The sequence below is a fragment of the Tasmannia lanceolata genome, unplaced genomic scaffold (genome assembly GCF_043159265.1).
Source record: "Tasmannia lanceolata isolate RefF3 unplaced genomic scaffold, GAP_Taslan_0.1 ptg000006l, whole genome shotgun sequence".
In the NCBI taxonomy this organism is placed as follows: Eukaryota; Viridiplantae; Streptophyta; class Magnoliopsida; order Canellales; family Winteraceae; genus Tasmannia; species Tasmannia lanceolata.
This window is the reverse complement of record NW_027518683.1, coordinates 17426206-17438546: the sequence shown is the minus strand read 5'-3', so window position 1 is coordinate 17438546 and position 12341 is coordinate 17426206. Positions and strand designations below refer to the sequence as shown.

Sequence of the window (12341 nt, the reverse complement as noted above, 5' to 3'; positions counted from 1 at the left end):
CTCCGTACAAAGGCATGGCAGCAAGAGAGACGCCACGCACGGGGAAGGATCGCGGCACCGGCGAAAGAGTCCGGCCAGTCAGTCCGGCTCTGCAATGAGCCCGCCAGCAAGAAGAGAGAGGCCCGGCCACCGGGCTGAGGAAAGAGACGACCCGATGTTACGAAGGATCCAGCAGATCGACCACCGGATTGAAGAGCTCGCCAGAGAGCAGGGCCGGCCTACCTCCCGGATCTTCACAAGCGCTCAACCATTTTCGGACAGAGTGCTCAGCGCGGAGGCCCCCGCGGGCTGGAAGATGCCGCAGATTTCGCAGTATGACGGGACCACCGACCCCGTGGACCACTTGGAGACTTTCAGGACCACGATGCTCCTCCACGGGGCGTCGGATGGATTCCTTTGCCGAGCATTCCCCACCACGTTGACTGGAGCAGCGAGGGACTGGTACTCGCGCCTCAAACCTAGGTCCGTGGACAATTTTGATGATTTTGGGGACGACCTGACCCGTCACTTCATGAGCAGCAGAAGACCCAGGAAGACGACGGCTTCGCTGATGGCCCTCAGGCATGGAGACGATGAGGCCTTGAAAGTATTCGTTGGTCGCTTTAATAGGGAGGCCCTTCAGGTTCCCAACCTGGATCCCTCCGCGGCCACGAATGCCCTGTTGGCCGGCGCCCGATCAACTGACTTCAGACGAGCAGTGGCCCGGCGCAATCCACAGTCCCTCGCAGACCTGATGGCCGGGGCGGAGGAGTACATCTCGGTGGAGGAAACTCTCGCCGCCCTGGACTCTGCCAGCAAGAGAAGGCCTGAGGAGAAGAACCCTACCAAACAGCGTAGGGATGATAAATCTCAGAAGAAGGAGAGAAGCCCTTCCCGCAAGGAGAGAAGCCCTCCCCGCAGGGAGAGAAGCCCTTCCCGAAAGGGGAGAAGCCCTCACCCGAGAGAGCATTACACGCGGTTGACCGCGTCCAGAGCACAGATCCTGGCAGCCATTCGGGAAGAGGATTTCACCCGGTGGCCGGAGAGGCAGACCTCGTCGGCGAAAAGAAACATGTCCCAGTACTGCAGGTTCCACAAGGACCACGGCCACGACACCAACGCGTGCCTTCATTTGAAGGAGGAGATCGAGCAGCTGATCAGCAGAGGGTACCTCGGAAGGTACTTGAAAAATGATGACAACAGAAGAGAGCGCAAGGACAAGCCGAGGCCCAGAGGCAGAAGCCCCCGGGGCGCTCAACCTCTGGGCGACCGCATTCAAGCTCCGGCCCCGGCCAGCCCCCCTCCTCAGGTACCTCAACATCAACCTCATGGTGTTATTGGTACCATTTCAGGAGGGCCGACCGCAGGAGGAACCTCTTCATCAGCCCGCAGAACTTATGCCCGGCAGGTCAACGCCGTCCATACCTGCAGCAAGAAGGCCAGGCTAGAGAACGAGATATCCTTTTCAGATACAGATATCGACGGCCTGATCCTCCCGCATGATGATGCCCTGGTCATCACCATGCTGGTGACGAACTGGGAAATGAAGAAGATCTTGGTCGACAACGGGAGCTCCGCAGACATCCTCTATTATCACGCCTTCGAGCAGATGCTGATCGGAACCGACCGTCTGAAGCCGGCCAACTCTGATCTGTTCGGGTTCTCCGGAGAAGTTGTCAAAGTTGAAGGGCAGATCAAGCTTCCAGTTCTTATCGGGGAGTCGCCCTGCCAGTCCGTCGCCATGGTGAACTTCTTGGTGGTAAGGGCCAAGTCGGCCTACAATGCTATCCTGGGTCGCCCCGGCCAGAATCTCCTCCGAGCCGTTCCCTCCGCCTATCATCAGAAGATGAAGTTCAGTACACCAGGGGGCGCAGGGGAAGTCAGAGGGGATCAGCCCAGTCGAGGCAGTGCTATGCAGCGGCACTGAAAGGGAAGAATGCGTCCGAGTCTCTGCCGATCGAGCTGTTTGATCTAAGGGACGAAGCCCAGATCATAGTAAACGAGCCGGCCGAGGACCTTATATCTATCCCGTTGTACAGCGATGACGACTAGAGGGTTGTCCAGATCGGCTCTGCCCTGTCAGAGGCCGCGCAGCAGGATCTTGCTCAGTTCCTCAGAGCCAATGCAGATGTCTTTGCCTGGGCTCCTTCAGACATGCCCAGCATCGACCCTGCAATCAGCACCCATGAGCTCGGGGTTGATCAGACCTGCAAGCCCGTGAAACAGAAGAGGAGGCACTTTGCACCGGAGAGGCGAAGGGCCATTAGAGAAGAGGTGGAAAGGCTTCTGAAGGCCGACTTCATCCGAGAGATCCAGTACCCAGACTGGCTCGTGAATGTTGTGATGGTGAAGAAGTCTAATGGGAAGTGGAGGACCTGCATAGATTTTACGGATCTGAATAAGGCCTGCCCGAAGGACAGCTACCCGCTCCCAAAGATCGATCAGCTCATCGACGCTACTGCAGGTCACGGGCTGCTAAGTTTCATGGACGCCTTCTCAGGATACAATCAGATCAGAATGCATGAGTCCGACATTCCGAAGACATCCTTTGTAACCGATCAGGGGACTTATTGCTATCGAGTTATGCCTTTTGGACTGAAGAACGCAGGGGCCACCTACCAGCGGCTCATCAACAGGCTGTTCAAATAGCAGATCGGAATAGGAAAAAACCGAAAGAACCTTTAACTATTTCAGTTGTTAATAGAACGAATCACACTTTTACCACTAAACTATACCCGCTACAATATGATTATTGTATATGAATGTACCGTTTGTCCAGATCGGCCGCAATATGGAAGTATATGTGGACGATATGCTGGTCAAGAGCAGAGCTGCATGCAATCATGTTGCCGACCTCAAAGAAGCGTTTCAAGTCTTGAGGGAGCACAACATGAAGCTCAATCCGACCAAGTGTACGTTCGGCGTCGGAGCAGGCAAGTTTCTAGGCTTCATGGTAAGCCAGAGAGGGATAGAGGCAAATCCTGAGAAAATCAAGGCGGTGGTGGAGCTGACTCCGCCCAGAACTATCAGAGAAGTACAGCGCCTAACCGGGTTAGTAGCTGCCCTGGGGCGGTTCATCTCTAAGTCCGCGGAAAGATGCCTTCCGTTATTCAACGCAGTCAAAGGTATAAAAACCGCGCCCTGGACTTCGGAGTGTCAAGCGGCATTTGAAGAGCTGAAGTAGTACTTGTCCTCTCCGCCGTTGCTGTCCAAGCCAGAGCCAGGAGAAGAGCTGATTTTGTATCTCTCAGCAGGACCTTTGGCAGTTGCAGCAGTATTGATCAGAGAGGAGCACCACCAGCAAAAGCCGATCTACTATGTCAGTAAAGTCCTCCATGATGCAGAGACCAGATATCAGCGAGTCGAGAAGCTCGTATACGCCCTCGTTATGGCGGCCAGAAAGTTAAGGCCGTATTTCCAGGCGCATACGATCAAGGTCTTGACGGGACAGCCCCTCAGGCAGATCCTCCACCGTCCAGACACTTCAGGCCGACTTGTGAAGTGGGCCGTGGAGCTCAGCGAGTTTGACATCAAATATCTGCCCAGGCCAGCAATCAAAGCTCAGGTTCTTGCAGACTTCATAGCTGAATGTACAATGCCAGATTCAGACCCCGGGTCGGAAGCAGCGCTTCCTTCAGAAGCAGAACCGGTTATACCCGAGCAGCAGATCGAAGCCGAAGCGGTTCCTCTTCCCGGGCTTGAGAGCGCAGCTCCACCGGCCATCCCGCCTCCGTGTTCTGAAGAGCCGCTCTGGGAGGTATATGTCGACGGATCTTCAAACAAAAGTGGTAGCGGTGCCGGACTAGTTCTCACAGGACCAGAGGACTTTGTCCTGAATTACGCCCTGAGGTTTGGTTTCCGTGCGTCAAACAATGAGGCAGAGTATGAAGCGCTCATTGCCGGAATGAACCTCGCCATACAGGCCCGCGCTCAGAGACTGAAGGCGTACTGCGATTCACAGTTAGTTGTATGCCAGATCCAAGGAGTATATGAGGCCCGTGAAGTGCGAATGATCAAATATCTGCAAAGGGTCCGTAGCCTGACCAGTAAGTTCGGAAGTTTTGAGGTCATCAGAGTCCCCCGGACTGAAAATGCAAAGGCTGATGTGATCTCAAAGCTAGCGGCATCGGGCTACACCGCTCTCAGAGAAATTCGTATGGAGTTCCTAAGAACCTCCAGTATTGATGGCCAGCCCGTCGTAGTAATGCAGATCGACGATGAGCCGTGCTGGATGGATGAGATCATCAGATATCTGCGCAGCGGAGAGCTCCCCAGAGAGAAAAAAGAGGCCCGTAAAGTCGTACAGCGGGCAGCAAGGTTTTCACTTGACGGCGAGACTCTGTACAAGAGATCTTACACCCTCCCGTACTTGAAGTGTCTCCGGCCAACTGATGCCCTGTATGCCCTGCGAGAGACCCATGAGGGGATTTGTGGAGAGCATCTCGGGGGCAAGGCCCTCGCCATCAAAGTCCTTCTAAGAGGCCTGTACTGGCCTACACTGAGACGAGATGCTCTGAGCCTTGTGAAGAAGTGTGAGAAGTGTCAGAAATTTTCCCCCGCCGTTCACCAGCCTGCCGTGCCAATGGCTCCGATCATCAGCCCTCTCCCTTTTGCTGTCTGGGGAATGGACATCTTAGGTCCTTTTTCGCCGGCCTCCGGAGGCCGCGAGTTCATCGTTGTCGCCATCGACTACTTTACTAAGTGGGTGGAAGCTGAACCTCTGGCCAAGATCACCGAGCAGAATGTCCAGAACTTTTTCTGGAAATCAGTGGTGTGCAGATTCGGGATACCCCGGGTCCTCATAACAGACAATGGCAAGCAGTTCGACTCAAGGAACTTCAGAAAGTTTTGTTTAGATCTGAAGATTGAGCAAAGGTTCACTTCCGTGGCGCATCCTCAGACGAATGGACAGACCGAAGTGACGAACATGACTCTGCTGCAGGGGATAAAGAAAAGACTGGATGATAAGGCCGGACGCTGGGCTGACGAGCTGTACCATGTGCTCTGGGCGTATCGGACTACCCCACGCACTGCAACAGGTGAGTCGCCTTTCAATCTCTCCTTCGGAACAGAGGCTGTGATTCCGGTTGACATCGGCATTCCCTCCCCAAGAATTGTTGACTTCAATGAACAGCTCAATGGGGACGGGCTCCGTGTCAACCTCGACTTGCTTGAGGAAGTCCGTGAGGAGTCTTAGATCAGAGCCGCAGCATATAAGCAGAAGGTGTCTAGGTACCATGACGCGAGGATCCGACCGAGGGAGTTCCGCACAGGCGACCTAGTTTTGAGGAAAGCGGCCGTCTCCCAGCCAAGAAGGGTGGGCAAACTCTCCCCGACTTGGGAAGGGCCGTACCGAGTCAAAGAGGTCATCCGTCCAGGAAGCTACCGGCTAGAGACACTTGACGAGCAGCTGCTGCCGCACGCCTGGAATTCCGGAAATCTCTGAATATACTATCAATAGTCTTTTCTTTTACCTTTGAAGGCCTGTAAAGAATCTCTGTAATGAAATTTCAAAGAGAAATAAAGTGGAGTTGTCACCAAATAGTGTCCCTCACTTTTGAGTCACTAATATATGCCAGCTCCTCCAATAAAAGACTCTAAGTGTTTGCAGACTTAGCTCTCAGCCTAAGTGTTTGCAGACTTAGAGAACGGCAGTGGTGCACTCCGGCGCGTCCAATTTGGTGTGGAGATCAGTTCCAACCATGGACCCGCCCTAGTGGAAAACCACCTCGAAGACTCTAAGTGTTTGTAAACTTGGAGACAGAGGTGGTTCGCTCCGGCCAATGATGTCCGGACAACCATTCCGGCTCGGCAGAAAGACAAGGAAGAAGCACAGACGTCATAAATACAAAAAAGCAAGGCAACCGTACAGACAGTTGGATAAAATTGAATTTGTATTCATATTACAAAAGTGCTCTTTTCGCCGAGCTGGCTTACAAAGAATGAACCTCACGGGCCATTACAAAAAAATTCACAAACCAAAATTAAAGATAGGAGCGAGAGGGCTGCCACTCTCAGGCCTCCTCGTCGGCCACCTCCTCGGTGACTGCCTCTGAAGTAGGGGCTGCAACCTGGCCGGCCTCAGTGGTTGGAGCTGTGACCTCGGAAGCCAGAACGACTTCCTGTTCCACCTCGATGGGTTGGGAGGAGTCCAGTTCGCCTTCTTCCTCCTCGTCCTCCTCCTCCTCTGGAGGTGCATACGGGACGGCCAGTCCGTCCAGGGAAATGTCGGGGTGAGTCTTCTTCACCTGCTCGGAGCAGAGAAGGAACCCCGCCTTATAGGCCTGGAGGCCCAGGTTGAAGAACTGTGTGTCCTTCCTCTTTTCAGTTTCCTTCACGGCCTCCCCCACTGCCGCTTTCACGGCCGCCTTGATAGCCGTCTTCTCCCTCTGACCGGCTCTTTCTTGCGCATTTAGGAGATCCTGCACGGCCTAGTTTTTGACCCTTTGCAGCTCCTCCTTCAAGCTGTTGAATTTAGCCTCTTTGACCTGGACGGCTTCGGTAAGCCCGTCCTTGTCCTTCTGGAGCTGGCTCTTCTCGGACTCTATCTGTGTGAGCGTATCAGAGAAGAGATAACGCTTCTTGGCCATATCCCTTGAGTACACCTGGAGTTGATAGAGGGCGGAGGCGATTGCCGCTTCACAGGTCTCCGGCGCCTCCTTCTCTACGTCCCGCCGGTCGCGCGGGAGGACGCCCTGGTACATCAATTCTGTGGCCACCCGGCTATCCCCTAGGCCAGTGTCCGTTTTCTGCACCGCCCAGTTCGGGCGGAAGACATTGTCGCCTCTCGCCGCTGTGGCGGCAGGGATGCCCAGGACCGGCCCGCTGTGTTGGGGCTCTGTCATCCTTGCAGACCCGGAGCTCTGCCCGGCGAGATTTGTCCGGCTCGACTTGACGGACAGCTTATGCGTTGCCCGGCTGCTTTTCAGAGGCTCGGCCAGTGCGGCCATTGCCGGAGTCGACTCCGGCACCTTTCTTTTCTTGCCCTTGGGTTGGGGCTGCTCCTGCGCTGGGGACGCTTGGGAGGTCTGCCTGATTTTGTCCAGCATGGACATCTGCTTCACCATTTCTGAACGTGAAAGCAGAACAGAGTTAGAACTATAAAAAAAAAAAGAGAGAAAGGAACAGTTCAAAAAATAAAAGCTGGCCTAAAAGAGTCTACGTACTTGCCGGCGTCGCACGGCTGATCCCGAGCGCTACCAGGACGGCCTCCTCGGAGAACTCCGAGCAGGTTATTCGACCGCGCTTCAGCTCTTCTTTGATCAAAGTGAAGGTCATGTAGTCGTAACCCTTAAGGGCTGGCTTCTGACTAAGGTTCTGGGTGTCTGGCGTTCTCCATTCCAACGAGAACGGCCAGTGGGAGCCCGGCTCGGTGTCCGTAGCGTAGAAAAAACATGTTCTTCCATGTGTGAATAGAAGTAGGTATGCCAGTGATCATTTTCACTTCAGGCCGTTGGCTGATATAGATCCAGCCGCCCTCCTTGTACCTCTTCAGATGCGCACACATCCTGAAGACGGGCACGGTGGGGTTCCTACGGAGACGAACTCCCAAAAAATAAAGGAAGCCGACCAGCGTCCTCCAAGAGTTCGGTACGACCTGTGTAACCGCCAGCCCGTAGTACCTCAGTACATCGACAAAAAACGGATGCAAGGGAAGCCTGAGCCCGGCCCGGAAGGCTTCTTCGTATAGGCAGAGATCTGCACTATCGTTGCTAGCCCGGTCCCCCTCGACGGCCGCCCTCAAAGTATACCGATCGGGGATACAGTATTTGTCCCTGACGGCCTGAAGTTTGTCCGGCCCCAGACGGTTCACCTCGCGCAAGGCCCCGATGTTGTACTGCGGATTGGCCTCCATCTGTGCCTCCGCTATCACCTCGACGGGCGCGCACGGCAAGCGAGGAATTACCGCCTCAACGTCTTCTTCGTCGCCACTGGTTTCTACCCGGCGCGGTCCGTCCCCACGGACCGGGATTGTGTCTAAGTCCACAATCACTTCCTCTCCGCTCTCCTCGTCTACAATTATTACTATCTCTTCGTCCTCAACACCGGCCTCCGCAGGCGAGGCCGGCCTCGTCCTCTTCGACGCCCCGGACCCCGTACTACTAGTCGAACCGGACTCCTTTGAGCCAGAGTCCGACTCGGAACTAGTGCTAGACATTAAAAGGGAAGAAAAGAAAAGCTAAAAGAAATTACCGAACTGAAGTGTTGACCGAAGATCTCCGGGCTCACTGATCCGAAGCGGGCAGAAATTTGACCAGCCGAGCAGCAGAGAAGGAGAGCAAAATGTGAAAAGTGAAAAATGAGAAGTAAAAACTCCGGTATATATAGGCTGGGAAGAGCGGGAAAAATCCCGCCCTTTTCCCACCAGCCGGAGTGCGCCACGTCACCTACCGCATTAAATGCGCCGCTCGCATTAAATGCGCCGTCCGCATTAAATGCGAGGTACAAGTTCCAAAGAGATCAGACGCCAAAGACCTGCCCGGCCTGGCCGTCCAGCGCCTTAGCCGGACAGGATATGGCGCAATCGCTAGGCGACAAAAGACCTGCCCGGCCTGGCCGTCCAGCGCCTTAGCCGGACAGGATATGACGCATTCGCTAGAAGACAAAATTCTGCCCGGCAGAGTCGCCCAGAAGGCTTAGCCGGACAGGATATGACGCGTTCGCTAGAAGACAAAATTCTGCCCGGCAGCGCCGCCCAGAAGGCTAAGCCGGACAGGATATGGCGCAATCACTAGACGCCAAAAGACCTGCCCGGCCTGTCCGTCCAGAGCCTTAGCCGGACAGGATATGGCGCAATCGCTAGGCGACAAAAGACCTGCCCGGCCTGGCCGTCCAGCGCCTTAGCCGGACAGGATATGACGCGTTCGCTAGAAGACAAAATTCTGCCCGGCAGAGCCGCCCATCAGGCTTAGCCGGACAGGACATGGCGCAATCACTAGACGCCAAAAGACCAGCCCGGCCTGGCCGTCCAGCGCCTTAGCCGGACAGGAGATCTGCCTGGCCATGACGCCCAGGAGGTTTGGCCGGCCAGACTTCTGGTCCAAATTTTGGCCGGACTGGATCGCCCAGAGGCTCCTGTCCGGCCGTGCTCCTACAGGCCAAGCTTCAAGGCCGGACTAGGCCGCCAAGAGGCCCCTGTCCGGCCGCGGTTTCTTCTGACCCCGTCTGAGGCCGGCCTCAGCTGCCCAGAGGCCTTAAGGCCGGCCGAATGCTGTTTTAACCCTCTATTTGCTTCCCCTAGCCGCTGTCACGACTCGGAGAACCAGGGGGCAACTGATGGGGTCCAAAATCTGCAACTAATCGGTTGTTGACACGTGGCCCTCACTGGGACCACTGCAAAGCCAACACCTGTCCCTGCTAGGTATGACACCTGGACCAATCGGGGACTTCCACCTGCCCCTCCTAGGTATGCGACCTGGTCCATACAGGGGCCACCACCTGTCCTGGACAGGTGGCTCAGAACCACTATAAATAGCCTTCACTTGTGCTAAGGTGAGGGATCTGAGATCAAAACCCTAAGCTTTTGCTCTGACATTGCTCTGCACTCCTGCTCATACTGACTTGAGTGTCGAAGTGCCCGTCCGGAGCACCACTCCGGGTTGGTCTTCTGACCCTTGTATCCTTGTCTGTGCTTGTGCAGCGCAGGACTCCATTAACCCTTCAGCTGTGGCTTGCCAGATCAGCCCTTCCGGCCCTACCATAACCTGTTACCAATTTTAGACCTAACAGGGCACAACCTATTTGGACTGCGGCTCATCTAATGGACAGTTTGGATCATCCTATGGTGCGGGCCAGTACTTTTAATAAAGCGAAGAGTGCGATGGTCAAAATACAGTAGTGCTGATAACATTTCCCGTTCTATAAATTTGGATTTAACGTGTCACCTATGGTTCTGGTTTTTTTTTTGCAAGGACGCCTTTCAGTTTAGCATTTGTAGTTGAAATATTTGTGGGGGCTGATTTGAACAGTCATCTATGTTTACAAGAAAAGGAAATCTTCGCGGGAAAATCAGCCTCGTTGCTTTGTCCGCATGCTCGGGTACTTTCAGCTCAAGGGTTTAAAATAATTGGCCCCAACATGAGGTGTAAAATGGTGGGCCCTAACTTTCGCATGCCCCTGTATGGCCACATGGGTGGAATTGGTGGGACCCACACTAATGCATAGATTTGGGTGGAGATGGTGGGCCCATTGATGGGTTTAAATTGGTGGGCCCCACTATATGCATGGTTGTGGAGAAGCGCAGGGAGTTGGAGAAGTTCTTCTCAAATCTTGAGCTTTCGGTGTTAAGGCATCACAAATAGGATTTATGTGAAGGTAATGGAGTTTCTAAAACGAGGCTGGTCAGAGTTGATGATATTTCATATTTAGGCCTGTTTTTTTTTTTTTTTTTTTGGATTTTGAGAACCGATTGTGAGCCAAAATTGATTATTGCACTTAAAATTAATTGATTTTGATCATCAATAATTGATTATCTTTATGCATGGCCCTGAGCCAATGATCTTTCATCTTTCTGGTCGATTTCCGTTGATGAAAGATCATCATTAGAAATCCAAGAATAGGTGTTGCACTCAGCTTTCCGTTTTCAGAAACTAAATAATGAGTTTAGTTTCTGTGGCTTTCATTTTTCCCTTTCTCTAACTTTCCAGTACAGCTATCTTCAAAACCATTTCTATTTTCCTTTAGTTGTAGTCACCCCTGCAATTTCAGCCCAATCACCTCTTTGATTACCATCCCCTTCATTATCTATTTCAGTTGTCTTAGAAAATCTTACTCCCTTTAATTCCATAAATTTGTGAGGTAAAAAAAAAAGAAAAGAGGGGGAAACCTAGTGGAGAGGACCTGATTGTAGTCATGTTTGCTAATTTTAAAATGGACCTTTTAAGGTGTAAAACTGGGCAATAGTTAGGTGTTCTAGTGCATGCTGTTGGTGCCTCAAACCGTGTAGCAACTTAGTGAGATATGTGTGTATTCATGTGGAGCACAAAATAGAGTAGCTACACTATTGAAAATGTGTTTGAGGTATTTATAATTGATTAGCTCCAAGGAATGTTTTTTTTAATTGCAACAGGCAGCTTTACTGTCATTTTGACATAAAAACAAGACAGAGAAAGGCCTTGGAGTTTTGATTCAAATAAGACTCTCCCTTTGCAAGTTGATAACCAATTTTTTTTTCTTCTTTTATCTCTGTTATTATCTTTATAATCTTGTTGATTTCTGTCCAAACTCAGCTCATTTCTCTATATAATGGTTTCCCTGTAATTTCATTGTTATCATCATCCTTCGTCAGCACCATTTTGATTTCTTACCTCTTTACATATTAGGCGATTCTCCATCAGATTTTTCAAATAGTTCTCTGATAGCAAATAGGATTTCACCATTGAAAATTCGAAGAGAGTTCAGGGATCTCTCATTACTAAAATTCAGCCCCCATTTGGATGTCTCACTCTGCACCTTCCTTGAGCGGACACGAGTATAGAGAGAGGATTACCAGCTCACGATTCATGTTGGCAAGTAGATAGTGCTACTATTTCATGTCATGACGCATCCCATTGTATAACAAGGGTTGTAATGTAAGCAATCAGCTAGGGTGATTGATGTTAGCAGTGCCAAGTTTAATAATTGCATGATGTCATGTTTATTTCACTTTTCTTTCACATGAGCTGTAGCTTTGTAGCTTTAGAACAGTGTTCAATTCCTTGCCTTGGCCTCATTTCAATTCATCCCTTCTTTCAATATGCGTCCGAATGACATAGAGAAAGAGAGATCATTTTGTGTTTGGATTTATAATGCAAATATCTGTGTGGATTGGTGCTGATATCAGTGTTCTTTGCATTTACTTTGGGTTATAGTGTTGCCTAGTCAAATTGATTATGCAAAATCGCGTGTTGTTCTTTACTCTGGGGTCGGTTCATTTTTGGTCTTGATAGGCGCACCAGAAAATGTACAAATCAGCTCTTTTACTCCTACATAGTCTATTGCTATTTTCAAAGTCCCTTTTGAAGGAAGTGCAGTTTTTTTTTTTTTTTTTTTACAGATGTATGTGGCATTGTATGGTAGTCTCAGATAGTTCAGAAGTTGCATTGTTCAGCCAAATCATTCCCTGTCATCTTTTTCAAATAGTTCAGAAGTTCTATTAGTTTCACTATGTGTTAATGGTTGCATTGGTTATTTTCATGGTGCCAGTTGTTGTGTTTTGACTCAGTCGTTAGTTTTCTTTTTGTGTAGAATAATTAAAGACCTTGTTTGACTTGGCTTGTTGATGGTTGAACATAGTGATACACTTGTTGAATAAGAATTGAGGTTGGATAGGTGGGTGTGTTACAACGCATTTTATAAGGAATTCAATATATTAAAATTGATAG

General features: G+C 51.4%; 1 protein-coding gene across 1 annotated transcript; it reads left to right on the top strand.

Annotated features, from left to right (window-relative positions):
* The first annotated feature begins 3367 nt into the window (after positions 1-3367).
* Positions 3368-5176, top strand: LOC143878784 (uncharacterized). Its single transcript, XM_077381016.1, has 2 exons — positions 3368-4157; positions 5052-5176. The coding sequence occupies exons 1-2, from the start codon at positions 3368-3370 to the stop codon at positions 5174-5176; spliced, it is 915 nt and encodes a 304-aa protein (XP_077237131.1).
* The last annotated feature ends 7165 nt before the right edge of the window (positions 5177-12341 follow it).

Coding starts and splice junctions, on each gene's coding strand:
- LOC143878784 (XM_077381016.1), top strand. CDS start 3,368: ATGGCGGCCAGAAAGTTAAGGCCGTATTTCCAGGCGCATACGATCAAG. Junction 4,158..5,051: donor GGAGTTCCTAAGAACCTCCA/GTATTGATGGCC, acceptor CCTTCGGAACAG/AGGCTGTGATTCCGGTTGAC.